Source organism: Perca flavescens, chromosome 6 (genome assembly GCF_004354835.1).
Source record: "Perca flavescens isolate YP-PL-M2 chromosome 6, PFLA_1.0, whole genome shotgun sequence".
NCBI lineage: Eukaryota > Metazoa > Chordata > Actinopteri > Perciformes > Percidae > Perca > Perca flavescens.
Window position 1 is genome coordinate 1909847 of NC_041336.1, and position 18733 is coordinate 1928579.

General features: G+C 38.5%; 2 protein-coding genes across 3 annotated transcripts; one reads left to right on the forward strand and one right to left on the reverse strand.

The window, feature by feature from the left end:
• Positions 1–354: 354 nt before the first annotated feature.
• LOC114557818 (uncharacterized) lies at positions 355–5123 on the forward strand. The gene is made up of 7 exons (XM_028581487.1): positions 355–546; positions 1196–1866; positions 2026–2071; positions 2234–2325; positions 2403–2513; positions 2818–3094; positions 3615–5123. Exons 1-7 carry the CDS (start codon positions 502–504, stop codon positions 3822–3824), a joined length of 1452 nt encoding a protein of 483 aa, XP_028437288.1. The 5' UTR covers positions 355–501; the 3' UTR covers positions 3825–5123.
• On the reverse strand, positions 3859–13462 carry LOC114557815 (uncharacterized). Of its 2 annotated transcripts, XM_028581483.1 has the most exons (18): positions 13333–13462; positions 12106–12209; positions 11679–11729; positions 9671–9987; positions 8184–8320; positions 7852–8083; positions 7656–7731; positions 7277–7554; positions 7099–7173; positions 6923–6999; positions 6749–6820; positions 6426–6631; positions 6125–6221; positions 5867–6029; positions 5652–5755; positions 5421–5565; positions 5189–5309; positions 3859–4706 (listed from the first exon to the last, which is right to left on the reverse strand). In XM_028581483.1, exons 2-18 carry the CDS (start codon positions 12203–12205, stop codon positions 4399–4401), a joined length of 2559 nt encoding a protein of 852 aa, XP_028437284.1. In that variant the 5' UTR covers positions 12206–12209; positions 13333–13462; the 3' UTR covers positions 3859–4398. The 2 variants fall into 2 exon arrangements, with proteins under 2 accessions (XP_028437284.1, XP_028437285.1); XM_028581484.1 differs by lacking the exons at positions 9671–9987; positions 11679–11729; positions 12106–12209; positions 13333–13462 and adding an exon at positions 8582–8773.
• Between the last annotated feature and the right edge of the window lie 5271 nt (positions 13463–18733).

The window sequence follows — 18733 nt, forward strand, 5'->3', positions numbered from 1 at the left end:
TTTTTCACTTTTATATTTGTTTTCAGTTCCACATTTCATGTTTTCAGATTCAAAACTTATTTTTTTTACGGCTTCAAATCTTTTTTTTTCGGTTTCAGATCTGTTTTTCACTTTCAGATCATTTTTTTTTCGGTTTCAGACTTTTGGCCCCGATTTTGCGTAGGGGGCGTGGCTTAAACTCAGAGGGGCGTGGCATTATGAGTGACAGCCTAACAACGAAGGCAGAAGACTCCTCTGTCATGTTGACTTCAGGAAATGGTGTTATTGCGAGAACTATGACTGAATGCTTTCTATCCACTATATACATGTGATGTTTACTAAACAAACTGATGCCAGTGACAAAGTTCCATTTAAAAAACTGTTTTGGACAACACATGGTACCAATTACACCATAAGAGCAATAAACTGTGCCAGATTGTGTAGTTCAGCAGGAACGCTGACTTCTCCCACTTTCACGTACGACTTTGAATGTAGCACCACAGTATTCACTCGGCAGTCAGCATGGCGTCCGCTCCGCCAAGGCAGCCTGCTGGCGCCAGCGCACAGGTAAGACATGTGAAAGATATTCGCCTTTTTGAATAGATACTTTGGGACATTATTATACATTATACATTTTTTTGTCATTAACACATAAAGGGAACATAGGTGGACAGCTGGACAAAGCTGGAAATGATGCATCGCTAGCACTAAAGTTAGCATTAACTTACGTCAGCTTCACACTAGCTGGTGTTTTTACTCTAATTTCAGTGTCCAGCTCAAGTTTTTTGACTTTAACTGTAGTGGTGTTTGTTAACCTCTGTTTGTCAGAATGACCATAACTCAACAGTGGCTGCATCTTTATAAATGTAAAAATTATAGATAACTAACATTGCTAAGTTAATCGTGTTGCTTTTTCATGGTTAGCTAGTTTAAACAACATAACTTGTCCTGGTCCGCTTTGTTAATCAATCAATCAAAGCTTTTATTACGGACACACACGGTCCAGAAAACGGACAGTGAGACATACAAATACAGAAAGACAAGTTAGTGTATTCTGATACATCAGTTAGGCTGTGGTAGAAGCCTTCAAAGTTTGCCCACTTGGCATATTATGTATGGCATAACTGTCATCCTGTTACATGTAACGTTATTATGTGTGTAAAACATAATTTATCAGACCAGAGCATTAATGTAAAGTCATATTTGTCTATTCTAGGAGCAAATAAAAAGAGACCTTCTTCAGAGACTTCTAACTAAAATTTCCCAGGCCACACAGAGACTCCCGCTGGATGTGGACTATTTGAAGTTTGTGGTCAACCAGGAGATGGTCCTTTTTAGGGCATTGTCAGGCCAGGTTGAGATGCCACACGATGTTGCAAACGCATTGACAGAGCTGTCCATACTTGTCAATGCAGATGACAGCTCTAATATGAGCCGGTGCCAGGTGCCAGTGATGCAAGCAGAAATGGGACGGCCAAAATATGTTGTGTCTCCTCAGCAACTACAAAGCCTGGTAGAAATGTCTCTACCAGTGTCATGTATTGCGAAACATCTGGGTGTATCTGTGAGGACAGTGAAACGGCGCATGCATGAATATGGACTTTCCATAATGCAGTGCTACAGTAACCTAACCGATGAACAACTAGATAATTTGCTGAGGTCGGTGAAGGCTAGGACACCACATGTAGGATGCAGAATGATGAAAGGAATCCTGCAGGCCATGGGTCACCGTGTCCAGTGGAACAGAGTGTATTCCTCCATGCAACGTGTAGACACTGTTGGTGTACTCTCAAGAATGACAAGGATGGGGTGTGTTGCAAGAAGGACATATTCTGTCCAGGGTCCTCTGCACTTGGTGCATATCGACACAAACCATAAGCTCATCAGGTAGGTCAAATATGTTTTTTTCAATACAGTAAGATACATTAAAAATAAATAATATATTTTAACAAACTCAGTCACAATTTTAACACTGTTTTTGTATCAGCAAAGAAATGAAGACACATATGTCAAAGTGATAGTTAGTGTTTTTTTTCTCTCCAACAGATATGGCCTTGTTATTTTTGGAGGGATTGATGGCTTCTCACGAAAGGTAATTTCTTTTTTTTACCTATAATCATTACTTAAGACTAAATTAAGACCAAATGAGATAATGAAAATTCTAAATGACAGACATGGTTCTACTTCTGGATTTTACAGGTTTGAAAAATGCTTTTTAAATTTAATTTCCAGTGAATGATATTCTCTTCTCTAGATCATGTACCTTGGTGCTGCAACCAATAATAAAGCATCTACTGCACTTGATTTCTTCTTGGAGGCAGTGCAGAAGTATGGCTTCCCATTAAGGTAAGACTAAAAAAAGTGTGGCTCACTGTGGTACTCATTCCTTAGTCTTTTCTTTATGTGTGACACATTCTTTTTAGGGTGAGAGGTGACCAAGGAGTGGAAAACGTTGGCATAGCGCGATGCATGTTCACCATTAGGGGTTGTGGAAGGGGGAGTTTCCTATCAGGAAAGAGTGTACACAACCAAAGGTATGTTTTCTTTATGTACTGTGAAGGGGTCACACGTCAAGAGGCCTCAAGACAGTTGCGGGTCCAATAGAAAGGTCTGCACACTCCCTCAGTATCTCTGGTCACTTAGCATTTACACTGGATCATGTGACTAGAATGTGACCAGAGTGTTTGGGTTATTTAATGATGGCATCTTTATATTTGTATGGTTATCTAATAAATTCCACTAAAATGAGCTAGTGTGCTTATCTTTTGTTACAAGTTCAAGTGCAAGTTCAAATATACTGTACAACCTTGAAGGTAATTTGATGTTTTCTTTTAACAGAATAGAACGTTTGTGGCGAGATGTTTGGATGACTGTTTCAAATGTGTACTACGAGATACTTCACAGCCTTGAGGATGAAGGTGTTCTAGACCCTTCTGATAGCATCCACCTCTTCTGTGCCCAGCATGTGTTTCTTACACGTCTGCAGAGGGATCTTGATGTCTTCAGGGTGGGGTGGGATAATCACCCTCTAAGAACAGAGCAGAATCTCTCCCCACAACAACTGTGGATGATGGGGCTTCTCCGGTATCCTGTTGATGCTCCAGACCTGGCAGAGGTACTAATTTTGTTTGTGTTGATTGGTATAGTTTTGGCCACTAATCCTTTATCATAGAATATAAATTCTCACAATTTATTAAAAATGTTTTAGTCAAGCACTGTTTAAACAGCTTTACAACACTGTAAACTGAAAACTTATTCTATGAAAAAGCTTGTAAGTATAATTCTATTTTCCACTGTATATTACAATTGGAGGAAGAAGATTAAGTTAATTTCACCATTAATAAAAAACTGATGTTGAAATGTGGTTTCCAATCACCAGTGTAAAATTAATGAAAGATAATAGTTAATTCTATCCAAACTGAAATAGCATAAAACTTGTTTACTATTATTAAAGTGATGCTTAAAACTAATGGTTTAAAAGCTGAACAGCTCATATTTCTTAGGTCACATTGGATAAGAGAGTTGATACTGGCATCAGCATGCCATCATTTCTGTTCACAATCTTCTTAAAATCTGCTTGCTTTTATAGCTTCATGTTCCCTGATTTAAGTGATTTTTTTTAATTTGAAATGTAGGACATTGAGGATGCAGATCTTCATTTCAACACTGCCAGTGAGCAAGACGTGACCAGTCCTGGAGTGATTCTCCCACCCATTGAATGTCCTCTCTCTGAGCAGGACATGCCAGGCCTTAGGGCCACTATTGATGTTACAGGACCGTCAGATTCCTATGGGCGAGACATTTATTTGGCTGTATTGAACTACGTGCTGAATCACCGTAGATGAAAACATTTTGTATTTCATGACCAGTTCACCAGTGGACATTTAATTTGTTTTTAATGTTTGTTACTGACAACCACGAAGCAACATAGTACAAACATTATTGAACTGCTGTGAGTGCTGGGTAGCAACTTATTTGTGAGACAACATGATGCCAATTAACCAGACCTCTAGATGAGATGTAAAGAAATTTCTTTTATGAAATCGTGTTGCAAGATTTCCAGTTGTATTTGTATGAAAAGCTCTACAGTACTGTCTTTAAACAAATATTTAATGTTTACTCTTGAATGATTAGTCCTGAAACACAGTAGTATTAAAACATTTTGGTCATTAACCAGAACAAAAGTAAAAAAGGAGCAGCAACTAGTGCTAAATATTTACACCATGTTAAACTGTTGGCCCAGATGAAAAGCCTTAATTAGAACCTTTTTGAACTTGCAAAATTTGTATGAAATGCTCTACAGTACGGTCATTAAACAAATATGTAATGTTTACTCTTGAATGATTAGTCCCGAAACACAGTATTAAGAAATGTTCATTAATCACAACAAAAGTAAAAGTAGCAACTACTGCTAAATATTTACACCATGTTAAACTGTTGACCCAGATGAAAAGCCTTAATTAGAACCTTTTTGAACTGGTCATAAGGCCTCATATGTTTGACAGGTAGTACAATATTCTTGGCACATGCTGAAACAACAGGGTAACACACATTGTGATGGCCAAAGTCTGCACTACAGTCATGGTTAAACTTGATCGTTACAGCAAAATCCTTCTTCTCTGAGGGAAGAAGTGGAATGTGACCTTGGCCTGTGATCCACTGTAGAAACCGGGCAGGTGTGATGGAATGCAGGCCATCTTGGTCATCTACATGCCCCTGACCCTCCGCTATGAAGCAAACAGATATAACAAGTGTTATGTGACAATTGCAATTTTGATTTCCTAATTGTTCTTTCAATTAAATAAGTGGTACACAAAAGAACAGCTGGTCAAAAAAAATCAAATTGTGAGATTTCACAAGGTTTGGAAATGACACTTAGCCAAACACAATGGTTATGAATTCCATTATGTATGAATTCATTATTGGCAATAATGTCTTAATAAATATAATGGTGATAAGATTTGTAAATGTGTTCATTAAGGACAATGGTTTTAGGAAAACAATAATTTCAATGTATGTTCTCTGTATATATGCTTACAGTCTTGCATACCAAAAAAGTGACATATGCTGTAAGACACATTATGCTGGCACATAATACTTATCAATATTTTTCAGGTAGAATACAAATTAAACATGTTCAATACCTACAAGCATGACTACAGGTGGTACCTGATTATTTATTTGATTTGCAGGACATTAAAAACTATACCTTCAGCTTCATAAAGGAAGTCTTGAATGAAATTGATCATCTCCAGCTCAATCTGATGCCTGGAAGTCCCTTTCTCACTCAGTTGAGGAAGTATGGATGCCATGACAAACTCTGCATTGACCTATGATGATATAAAAATCAACATGTATATTATATGACCCTTTATATTATGAAATGGCATAGCAGTAAGGCTTTTCTTGTTGCTAATAATAAATGGTATAGTTTTGCTTACTTTTACATCTTCCCCAGGAACAAACAGGGGCTGGCAGATATCTGGGTACTGCCCAATTAGCAGAAGAAGGTCATACAGCTGCAGGCCTTCCCTCAATTGATCCAACATAGGCTGCAACCTCAGCACTGCATGGAGTATGATGGCACTACAACAGTAGAAAGGAAAGCAGTTGCTACAAAACCTTACTTGTAATGGATCTTACTGTACAAACAGACATATGTCCTAGCATACCGGACAATGGACTCCTTGTTTTGCACAGATATAGCTCCAGTATATCCGCAATTTAAGATTTCATCAGATAGGCCTTCAATTGAATGTTCAGTTGACATTTCAACCTGAAAATAAAAAAACAGGAAGAAAATTTCTTTCCCATGTAAATACATGAAAATATTATTTGACAAGGTATTCTTGATAAACCCAGCATTTCCATCATACAGAGGTCTTACCTGGTCCAATAACCCTCGCAACTGGACATCAGCAACTGAATCCCTGTTAAGAGTAGTTGGGTTTATTTGCCCACTACAGAGGTAACTGTAAGTCCATGGGCTGAAAAAGGCAGGGGCCGGGCCACCTTGTGCCAAACTAACTGCCAAAATCTCTCCAACAGTCCTATTTACACAAATGAAGCTTGAATGTATTACTTGTGCTTGAAAACATTTCATGGAATGAAATAGTTTGTCCCAACTTGCATAAAATAAACACACTTGTACAGGCCACTGTCAAAGTCGGTCAGAGAGTATCGTGGGCTCCTCTGGTGCTCCGGCCCCTCAAAGAAACGGCTCTCAATTCCTGCCATCAGTTCTATAGACAAAGGTACAAACAGCATTTACTGTGTTGGTCTAGGGTCTCCTATGTCAAGTAATAGTAGGGTTTGTCAAATTTGGGTTAGTGAGAAGACAATATTTTATTTATTTTTTATTATATTTCTTTTTAGTATGAAGGGCATTATTCATGGTTTAAAATATAAGATTGTTCAATGGATTCAAACGTTTGTTTTTGTTTTACCTGTGAGAAATTCTTTTCGGAGCGCACCTGTGTCCACTCCTGCCTCCCCAAAGAATGTCACTTTCAGAGTAGCAGTGGGTGAATTTTTTTTTTGACGTTGCCACTGCAGTAGGCCTCTCTCCAGAATGTTTATTCTTGAGATTTGGATGTTGAATTGTTTCTCTACGTCAACTCTTCGACAAATGGCATCCAATACATCATCAACACTGCCAAACAAAACCCCTTATCAATAAATAAATACTAATGTTGAAAACAAACTCTCTGTAAAATTAAGATCCATGTCGGATAAAGATATTTATGTATTTAGACAACACAAAATGTACCTTTTGATGTGCTCCTCTCCATTGTCCTGGCTCACGGCAGTTGTCTCAGCCATTTTAAGATTGTCCTTTCTTCTACAAAAGCACAAGTGAGACATATTGGTATTAATAGAAAAAACAAGTACTTCATGTTACATATACATTTAAAACTAACATAAATATCCAACATCAAATTACCTTTCTCCACACATGCTAGCATGGATCTCTACAAACTGTGGTGTAAAGTTCAAGAAACAGATAGGACATGGAACTTTCTGATGGAGACAGAACAGTTTGAATATTAGCAATAGTGTCATACAAAACAGTTTATGTAGCCATTTCACATTGCATTACAGTTACATCAAACACTGTACCTCTTCAAAAGATGTCTCGGTGTCATGGACAGGGGGGGCTGTCTCTGAAACTATCTGGATGTCACTTTGACACTCCTAAGATATTACACATGACCCAAAAATATTAAGTTATAACTCACTGAACAACAATCAAAATTGTACAGAAGGCAACATAACATTATTTCATAGCTACATTTACCTCAATATCCTCTCCTGCTGACTGAGACTCCATGCACTCTTGAACATGAAGGGCCAAAATGTGCAAAGGAAAAATCACTTTACATGTTTGGCATTGTGCTTTTGGCATGCTTCGGAATTCAATAGCATCTGGAGGTAGGGGAGTTAGGTCAAACTCATGTTGCAATGGCACAATATACAGGGTGCTCTTTCCTGCCCCTGTAATACTGCGAAGTAGGGTTCCAGTGTATCCATCAGAGTCAGGAGGAATCATTACCAGTCTCCTTTTACCCTGACCACCTGTAAATGCAACATTGTTTGGATTATTTCAACTGAGTTTGTTTGGACTAGTTATTTGAATGACAATGTTTGACAATGGATATATTACTACTTTTCTCCACCTGTAGTCTTGTAGAGTAGCCAACCTCCTGTCACTCCCTGCATCTTAGGGTACTCATTTTGAAGTAGTCTAAAGAACTAAGAGAACATAACTAAGTGATGTGTTGATGCTTGAAGAATAGCCTAACACTACAATGAAAGGGAATGTTTTAAATATAAGAATTTAGGTGCAAATTTGAAATAAATTGTCTGCAATACCTCCTCGTGACTCATATCCCTGGACATGGTGAGATGTCTTTTTCCAAGCCCTGCCTGGGCAAGCTCAGACTCTTCAGATGAGTTTGGGGTTGTCTCTGAATTAATGTTCAACACGTACACATAGAAACTAAAAGGCTTCCAGGGTTTTGTATATGGTGTGCTACAGGTCTTTGGACTCTGTATCTTTCGCTTTCCAAGGTAACTTTTTCTTGAGAAAAATCCAGGAAAAGATCTGCACGATTGAAAAATTAATTTAAAATAATGTTAATTCAAAATATTAACTAGATAAATTAGTTTAAAATGAACTTGAACAATAAAATCCAAACTAAAACCTGGTCATCTCTTGTTCTACAGATGAAGATTCCTGTTCCTGCTTTCTTCCTTGCTCTTGCTGTCCCTGAGAGAGGTTCTGTGTGAGCACATTTATAAGGCTCTGTGCGGCTGCAGCCACTGTTGAGTTATGGTCATTCTGACAAACAGAGGTTAACAAACACCACTACAGTTAAAGTCAAAAAACTTGAGCTGGACACTGAAATTAGAGTAAAAACACCAGCTAGTGTGAAGCTGACGTAAGTTAATGCTAACTTTAGTGCTAGCGATGCATCATTTCCAGCTTTGTCCAGCTGTCCACCTATTTTCCCTTTATGTGTTAATGACAAAAAAATGTATAATGTATAATAATGTCCCAAAGTATCTATTCAAAAAGGCGAATATCTTTCACATGTCTTACCTGTGCGCTGGCGCCAGCAGGCTGCCTTGGCGGAGCGGACGCCATGCTGACTGCCGAGTGAATACTGTGGTGCTACATTCAAAGTCGTACGTGAAAGTGGGAGAAGTCAGCGTTCCTGCTGAACTACACAATCTGGCACAGTTTATTGCTCTTATGGTGTAATTGGTACCATGTGTTGTCCAATACAATTTTTTAAATGGAACTTTGTCACTGGCATCAGTTTGTTTAGTAAACATCACATGTATATAGTGGATAGAAAGCATTCAGTCATAGTTCTCGCAATAACACCATTTCCTGAAGTCAACATGACAGAGGAGTCTTCTGCCTTCTTTGTTAGGCTGTCACTCATAATGCCACGCCCGTCTGAGTTTAAGCCACGCCCCCTACGCAAAATCGGGGCCAAAAGTCTGAAACCGAAAAAAAAAGATTTGAAACCGAAAAAAAAAGATTTGAAGCCGTAAAAAAAATAAGTTTTGCATCTGAAAACATGAAATGTGGAACTGAAAACAAATATAAAAGTGAAAAATGAAAATTTATAATTTATTCAAAATAATTCCAGAATTTAATCTAAATTTTATTCAAACTGAAAGAAACATTGGTACACTTATTTTTAGTTTGAATACATGGTTTTATTTTTTCCAAGTTTTGAACAAAAGTTAAATTTTCAATTTCAAGCTTTAGTTTTTCAACTATATATTTTTTTTTTCAAATTAACAAAACATTTGGCCCTGATTTAGCTCCATAGTAGGCGAGCTAGCAGCTATTGGAACTGGTGGTGTGGTGTACCAAAATCTACGGTAGCAGCTTTCTAACCTTTGACGACCAAACTTGTAATCACGACCACACACACTTGTTTCGCACTGGACTGTTTTGTGCACAACATATTACGGTAGAGAAATCTTTTACAAATGCATAACTTTTGAAAGTTCCCGCAGCTGGTCAATGGCTTTGCAGGAAAACCACGCTGACTACAAACTAACTAGAAGCTAGCGCTGCTAGTGGTCAGCCACCTCGTTCTCAATGGCAAAACACTGCTACAACACACAAGTTCACCCTAATCTACTAAATAAGTTGGATAGAACTACTTACATGGTCCTCGTCTGCAGGTAGTCCACGCAAAGTTGGAAGTGCGCCCTCTTTTAGGATAAGTTTCCCAGCTAATCCTGCGTTGTACTGACCCAGGTTGGAGAAACAGTCAGTCTGGAAGTGGTTAGCACACACCAAGAGTTTTTTGCCAACTTTAGAAGGGACATTGCCTTCAAAAATGAATTCAAGCCATGGCGCTTTTCTGTCCTCTGCAGCTGGGACACGATGGAGCGTTCTGTGCTCGTCTTCACAGCCAACAACAGCACACTTTCCGTGAGGCTTCGCCATGGAGTTGGATATCCGAGGAAGTCCTGCTGTACCTGGTGGGTGGAGACATAGACGCTGTAGGTATGCTCTGATGGGAGGGGTGGTAGGTGGAGACATAGACACTGTACGTATGCTCTGATGGGAGGGGTGGTGGGTGGAGACATAGACACTGTAGGTATGCTCTGATGGGAGGGGTTAGTGGGTGGACATAGACACTGTAGGTATGCTCTGATGGGAGGGGTGGTGGGTGGAGACATAGACACTGTAGGTATGCTCTGATGGGAGGGGTTGGTGGGTGGAGACATAGACACAGTAGGTATGCTCTGATGGGAGGGGTGGTAGGTGGAGACATAGACACTGTAGGTATGCTCTGATGGGAGGGGTGGTGGGTGGAGACAGACACTGTAGGTATGCTCTGATGGGAGGGGTTGGTGGGTGGAGACAGACACTGTAGGTATGCTCTGATGGGAGGGGTGGTAGGTGGAGACATAGACACTGTAGGTATGCTCTGATGGGAGGGGTTGGTGGGTGGAGACATAGACACTGTAGGTATGCTCTGATGGGAGGGGTTGGTGGGTGGAGACATAGACACTGTAGGTATGCTCTGATGGGAGGGGTTGGTGGGTGGAGACATAGACACTGTAGGTATGCTCTGATGGGAGGGGTTGGTGGGTGGAGAAAGACACTGTAGGTTAGGGTATAGGTGATTGAGTGAGGGCATCCGGGTGCTTGGGGTTTGTGTTGTTACGTTATATGCTGTTCTATGTATGTGGTCACGACTCTGAAATGTTGATGTAATATATTAGTATACAATATATTCACTGCATGATTGTGTAACTCACACTATGTAGTTCTTTTTAAAAATGATATTTGGATTATTTTTTAGCCAATTAGCTAGAAACCTTTTATGTAACACATCTGCACAGGGACAATGTGCGCTGCATTGTCCCTGACAAATAAACTAATAATAATAATAAAAAAAAAGTTCAGTGTGGAACGATAAACCCTACTCGCACTAAACGGGCGCCATCTTGACTACAAAGCAGAAGGGAGCCCTTGACCAGCAGCTGATTGGACGAACACGTCACATGGATTTGGCTGCTTGAGAATTTCAAACCGACCATCTTGGCGTCTCGTTCAGAATAAGATCTCATATTGTACTAAAATAGTTCACCGAAACGTGTTTCTGAAAATATTTTAAGTGAGAAATAGGCCGTGCAGTTGCTGAATCTACCTTCATTTCAGATAGACAAAGGAGCTCCTTTTGGGACAATACTAACCATCAAAAGTGGGCACTACGGCAGGAAGTGGTCAGTGCACATTAGCAGTGTACTGACGGAAGGATGCAGAATGAGACACAGCCAGAGACACTGTACATATGCTCTGAAGGGAGGGGGTGGTGGGTGGGAATATTCAAATATTTGAGCCGATGACGTAAAAAGCCGTGCAGATTGTGACCAGATCACCAGGAGACTGAAGGCAGGACACATTCAGAAACCAGATCTCACTCAACACCATGGATGGATGTTTCTAAGTGTGTATGTGTGTGGAAGCACCAGAGACACAAAATAACACCCCAAATCACCAGAAAAAGGGATTTTTTTTTCCTAATATGGGCACTTTAAATGATTTGTGTGCATGAGGTCTTTCACACACACACACACACACACACACACACACACACACACACACACACACACACACACACACACACACACACACACACACACACACACACACACACCTGTTGGAGCTGTGATTGGTGGAGGACTCCTGGGGGGCGGAGTCTCGGAGTCTGAAAGATGTGAAACAGAAAGACAGCGTTGGTTTTTTTGACGTTTCCATTTTAAGTTTTTTTTGTGCTTTGTCGCCGTTTCCTTGACTGTAACATGGTTAGTTATTTTACAGTTCAAACAATAAATGATCGTTAATAAAACTACTTTATAATCAGTGACATCATGAGGAGACTCTGGTCCAACACACGTTCATACCTGTTGATCAGGTGTAGTGATTGATGATTGGCTGTTACTTTATTAACCTAACATTAACGGTGTGTGTGTGTGTGCGTGTGTGTGTGTGTGTGTGTGTGTGTGTGTGTGTGTGTGTGTGTGTGTGTGTGTGTGTGTGTGTGTGTGTGTGTGTGTGTGTGTGTGTGTGTGCGTGTGTGTCACCTATCACTCCGTCCATCTCGTCTTCCTCCACCCTGTCGTCCACCTGTTGCCATGGCTCCAGCTCCTCAGCCTCACACTCCATAACCAAATCTGTGTACATGTTGCTACGGAAACCACAAAAACAAAACAAAATTTTAAACTTGACCCTCCACCCATCATCAGCATCAGCATCATCATCATCAGCTACTCAGATATGTTAGTATGTAGAAATCTGCCAAGTAACTAACTTTAAGTAAGTCATTCAGTTTTTAGATTATGGGAGGTGATCCACAAAAACCCTCAGAGTAGTGGACTGTCCCCCAGAAGGTGAGGCGCTGCAATATCCATCACCAAACCCACCAGACTCCATGTAAATAATCAGGACTTTTATCATCGTAAAACACACTTAATTCAAAGTGGACAGAAACTAAATAAAACTACCAAAAGCCGTCTTGGTTCATCTTTCCACTGTTCCAACAATCACCGCTCTGGTTTGGTTGAAATAAATCCTTAATTCACCCATTTACATGTAGAGATATGCTGGCTCTATACACGCTAAAAATCCTGATTATTTACATGGAGTCTGGTGGAGATATGCTGGCTCTATACACGCTAAAAATCCTGATTATTTACATGGAGTCTGGTGGAGATATGCTGGCTCCATACACGCTAAAAGTCCTGATTATTTACATGGAGTCTGGTGGAGATATGCTGGCTCTCTACACGCTAAAAGTCCTGATTATTTACATGGAGTCTGGTGGAGATATGCTGGCTCTATACACACTAAAAGTCCTGATTATTTACATGGAGTCTGGTGGGGATATGCTGGCTCCATACACGCTAAAAGTCCTGATTATTTACATGGAGTCTGGTGGAGATATGCTGGCTCTATACACACTAAAAGTCCTGATTATTTACATGGAGTCTGGTGGGGATATGCTGGCTCCATACACGCTAAAAGTCCTGATTATTTACATGGAGTCTGGTGGAGTTTGGTGATGGTGATTTCGGGGATGTTTCATGTTAAACTAAAAGGATCTTACTCTTTAACTAAAAGGTCTATCTCTGTAGGGATCCATCCCATAATGTTGTCAGACACTTAGAATAATAATGTGAGTCTGTCAGCAACAACAGAACTTGTAGTGAGTCTAACTGCTGCTGAACATTAGTCCTGTAGGGTTACATTACAGTTAGCTGTTAGCTGTTAGCTGCTTCATTAGTTGTGTCTGTCTGCAGAATGAAACCAACCTTCAGTGTTGATGTTTCCAGAAGTTAAACCTTCTTCTTCACACGGAGAAACACAAAATCCTCTTTGTTTACATCCAGCACCGCGCCATCTTCTCCTCCTCCTTCTTCTTCTTCTTCTTCTTCTTCTTCTTCTTCTTCTTCCTCTTCTTCTTCTTCTTCTTCCTCTGGTTGTTCGGGTGTTTAGTTGTCCGGAGGCCCGTTACCGCCCCCTTGTGTCCGGAGAGAGGCACAGACACACCGGGACACGGCCCTTTCAATTTAGGTTCACAATAAATTTAGGGCCATCTAGTTTTTGCCGCTTTTTCCAAAGTTTTTGGTGCTTTTATTTCCTTTTTTTTTTTTTTTTATTTTTAGTGCTTTTTTGACATTTTTCACACCTTTTACGGGAGTTTATGCGCTTTTTTCAATGCCTTAGGCAATTTGCTTTAACTTTTTGGATGCTTTACTCAATGTTTGGCCACTTTTCCGGAATTCTTTGGTGCTTTTAAGATGTTTTTGTCACTTTCTGATGTTTCTGTCACTTTTTCAGTCATTTTTTGATGCTTTTTTTCGGCCTTTTTTCGCTGGCTGAGGAACTTTTTTGCCAAACATTTTTGGGGCTTCATGAGGCCCAAAATGTAAGTGAGAAGATTACAGTATATGAGACATGCAATAACACAGTCAAGATATTTGACTTTTTCTCTTAAATAAACACATGTCAATAATCTCTACATATCTGGCCCTCTGGGAAACTGAGTTTGACCCCCCCTGGTTTAGAGACTACCCTAAAATGATGAAAGCCATTCCAATTCCCGTCAAAGCAATGACCTGACAACTTTTGGTTCATTCACATGTTATGTGAGAGATGAGGCCTCTTTGTGTTGAAGGTGTCAGTTTGAACAGCAAACAGTTCACTAACAAGTTTATTAGATATGTATTATGTATAAAATATTATCCCTTTCAACTGAAAAGAAGATATATTCTCCGAGACTAAGCTAAACTAAGATTAGGAAAAGATCCTTATCCTATCTCTCTTACCAAAGAAGAGACATTTAAAATATTAAATGATGAAATTGAATGACTTCCTACGTGTTAAGTTTAATTGGGAAAGTAACTCCTGTGTTTTCTGTGAGAGTTATATTGAGACAGTTGAACATATTTTCTTGCAGCGTGAACTGATTAATGACTTGTGGCTGATGTCTTATCAATGCTGACTTCAATCTAAAGGTGTACTGCTGCACCCTTTAAAAGAAAAGTCAATTAGAGCTGGACTATTTGTAACTCTCCTGGTGTCCTCGGGTCTAATCTGACCCGTTTTCTATTTCAATCAGGAGAGACTTGTTTGCAGATATGCAAACGGTTTACAAGAGCATGTACTGTACAGTGTATTGGGGATTGAACTCCATCGTTATATTAATACATTTAATATATTAACCTCCTGAGACCCAGCCCATTGACTTATGTCCACTGTAGTGGACATTTGAGTTTCATTCCTCTCCTTGGAATCTTTTGTGCAAGTCTCTTAATTCCTGCTGTACTGTCCAGAGGACATCCTAGTGGTTCAGCCTAGAGAACCACTAGGATGGTTCAGAAATGTTGGTTTCTTTCAACCAAATAAAAATAAATAAATAACGTGGATGGTTCCCACAGCGCTCTTCACAAGTAAAATAAATGATCAGTTCCCTACGCTCATTGAAATTGGGTGTTTTATTCAATCTTACGTTGAAAAAATTGACAAAAAATATCAGAAAAAGCTTCAAAAATGTAAAAAGGCATTAAAAAAATCATAAAAAGTGACAAAAACTGGGTGCCTGGTTGGCCTAGTGGTAGAGCAGCGCCCATATAAAGAGGCTCAGTCCTTGACGCAGATGTTGCAGGCTCAATTCCGACATGCGGCACTTTCCGGCATGTCACCCCTCCCCCCTTTCATTTCTAAGCTGTCCTGTCACTAAAGGCCTAAATGCCAGACAAAAACCTTAAAAACAAAAAAAGTGTCCAAAAAGGACGACCAAAAACGTTGAAAAAACGTTTTTATTTTAAATTTTGACCCAAAAAAACTAAAAGTTGCAGGATGTTCGAGGGGAAGACAACACGAGGGTAAAAGGATAAGAATTTAGAGTTCATGATGAATAACTTGATTGAGCATTTTAAACATTGTATTCATAGGTGTAAGTATTTAAAGGTCAAACTCCACATCAACGGTTGGAAGAATGAACTTTCTGCTAAATCTCTTCAATAACAAATGCCAACATACTCTCTTATTAGTTAGACTTACAGTACAGGCCAAACATTTGGACCCACCTTCTCATTCAATGTGTTTCCTTTTTATTTTCATGACTATTTACATTGTAGATTCTCACTGAAGGCATCAAAACTATGAATGAACACATATGGAATTATGTACTTAACAAAAAAGTGTGAAATAACTGAAAACATGTCTTATATTTTAGATTCTTCAAAGTAGCCACCCTTTGCTTTTTTTGATAACTCTGCAAACCCTTGGTGTTCTCTCAATGAGCTTCATGAGGTAGTCACCTGAAATGGTTTTACCTTCACAGGTGTGCTTTGTGTGTGTCCATATGTGTTCATTCATAGTTTTGATGCCTTCAGTGAGAATCTACAATGTAAATAGTCATGAAAATAAAAAGGAAAAGCATTGAATGAGAAGGTGGGTCCAAACTTTTTGCCTGTACTGTATATTCCCTACTGGACTAGAAAGACCCCTAGTATCTTTATTTTCTTTATTTTTTAATGTTTTGTTTTAAATATTGTATGTACCTCAAAGCTGTCAACACGTTTTTGGACAAATGTACAAACACATTGGGCCTTGATTGTTTGTATCACTATTGTATCAGAAAGATTAAAAAAACACAACCACAAGGCAACAACACGGAGGCAGAGAGGCGCCAAAACACAAACACACACACACACACACACTCTCAGGACAGGACGCCATCTTTGTTTCGTTTTTTCTTTCTTTCTTTAAATCAGCAGAAAATTGCCCAGTTTGGTTGGTGGAGGAATCAGGAGGTTTTGATAAGATTAGATTTGTTGTAAAAGATTTCCAAAAAACAGAGGTGGAAAGTAACTAAGTACATTTACTCAAGTACTGCACTGAAGTACAAATGAAAGGGTACTACTTTACTTTAGTATTTTCCATGTTCTGTTACCTTCTACTTGTACTTCACGCCATCTCAGAGGGACAGTTTATCAGTCACCAACCAAACTCTGGCCAATTTTCAGAGTATTTAAGTAAACACCAGAAAATGCCTCATTTTATTTATTCATTCATGTATTTTCTGTACATTTTATCACAACTATTGGTACATTACTCTGATTTCAGTCATATTACATGTTTATGTTTCCATTAAAACTTACTCATTTAGACTGAGTGTAAGCATTTTATATATATATATATATATATACATATATATATATATATATATATATATATATATATATATATATATATATATATATATTCATCTCAGAGGGAAATATATATATATATAGATGGAGTGGAGTAGAAATAGAAAGGAGCAGAACATGGAAGTACCTCTAATGTGTCGGCTATTTAACTCAAAGGAAAGTTTCTGGTTTAGTTTTTGTATAACTGAGTCTTTTCTTTTCATAAGTCTCTTTGTTGTTACAAAACCGGACTACTTTATGAATGAGTGAACATGACGACATTAAACACAGACCCAGAGTTAAACTGTCACTTGTGTTTTATTCAACAGGTAGTAACAGAATACTCTGATTCATCAGGTAGTAATAGATTACTCTGGTTCATCAGGTAGTAACAGATTACTCTGATTCATCAGGTAGTAACAGATTACTCTGATTCATCAGGTAGTAACAGATTACTCTGATTCATCAGGTAGTAACAGATTACTGACTTCTATGAAAGTGAACAGGTTCTCCGTACTCACATCTGACTATGATTTTTCTGTTGTAATGAACTACACCGTTGTACTGACAGTTGGGGGGAACAGCAGGTGGATACTGATTCACCAGGTTACAGTCAATAATTGGGAAACTAGTTGTGCTGATTCTCATATCGTAGCCATATGGTTCTCCTCCTCTACCACAGATGGCTCGGACGGCGTTCACATCCTGTGTTCTGATGAAGGTATTGAAAGTCTTGCAGCTGAATCTTGGGTTCACTTGTGTGGGTGGGTTCACGATTCTTCTGGCTCTCATCGCCGTGGTACATTCGTCAGAAGTCATCCGATCTTTGATATGCTTATTTTGAAACTGAGTCCAACTTTGTCCGTCCACAGAGAGCACGGCAGCAGAGATCAGCAGAACACCAGCAAAGATAGAGATCTTCATGTTGATCTGGAGAACACAGAGTTATAAAAGCTGTTAGAGACTTTACTCTGACATATCTAACATCTCTTTATATTATCATATAAAAGCTGTTAGAGACTTTACTCTGACATATCTAACATCTCATTATATTATCATATAAAAGCTGTTAGAGACTTTACTCTGACATATCTAACATCTCTTTATATTATCATATAAAAGCTGTTAGAGACTTTACTCTGACATATCTACCATCTCTTTATATTATCATATAAAAGCTGTTAGAGACTTTACTTGACATATCTAACATCTCTTTATATTATCATATAAAAGCTGTTAGAGACTTTACTTGACATATCTAACATCTCTTTATATTATCATATAAAAGCTGTTAGAGACTTTACTCTGACATATCTAACATCTTTATATTATCATATAAAAGCTGTTAGAGACTTTACTTGATATATCTAACATCTCTTTATATTATCATATAAAAGCTGTTAGAGACTTTACTTGACATATCTAACATCTCTTTATATTATCATATAAAAGCTGTTAGAGACTTTACTCTGACATATCTAACATCTCTTTATATTATCATATAAAAGCTGTTAGAGACTTTACTCTGACATATCTAACATCTCTTTATATTATCATATAAAAGTTGTTAGAGACTTTAGTTTTCAAAGAAACACTGTGTAACTATAAAAGCCTGAAGATGTTCTACAACCAAATCTTTTACATTCATTATTTTTTTGTAAGTTAGACAGTGTGCAGTAATTATTTTGTAACCTTTGTCCTACTTGTTCCTCTTCAACGCAGCTGTCTCAACTTCATAAAGGGGGGGTGGTTACAAACCCCCAATTATCAAAACTAGGTTGTTTCTGAAATTTTTGTCGGTTTTTCTGATATTTTTATCCTTTTCTGAAATGTTTTTGTTGCTTATTTCAGGTTTATTTTGGATAATTTATTTCAATTTCTGTTGCCTTCTGGAGTTATTTTTTTCGATGTTGTTGTTGCTTTTTCCGACATTTTTTGGCATTTTGTAACTCTAACAACCAGATTTTTTTTGTTTTCCAAAAACAAAAGAAGTCGAAAAAAGTGCCTAAAATGT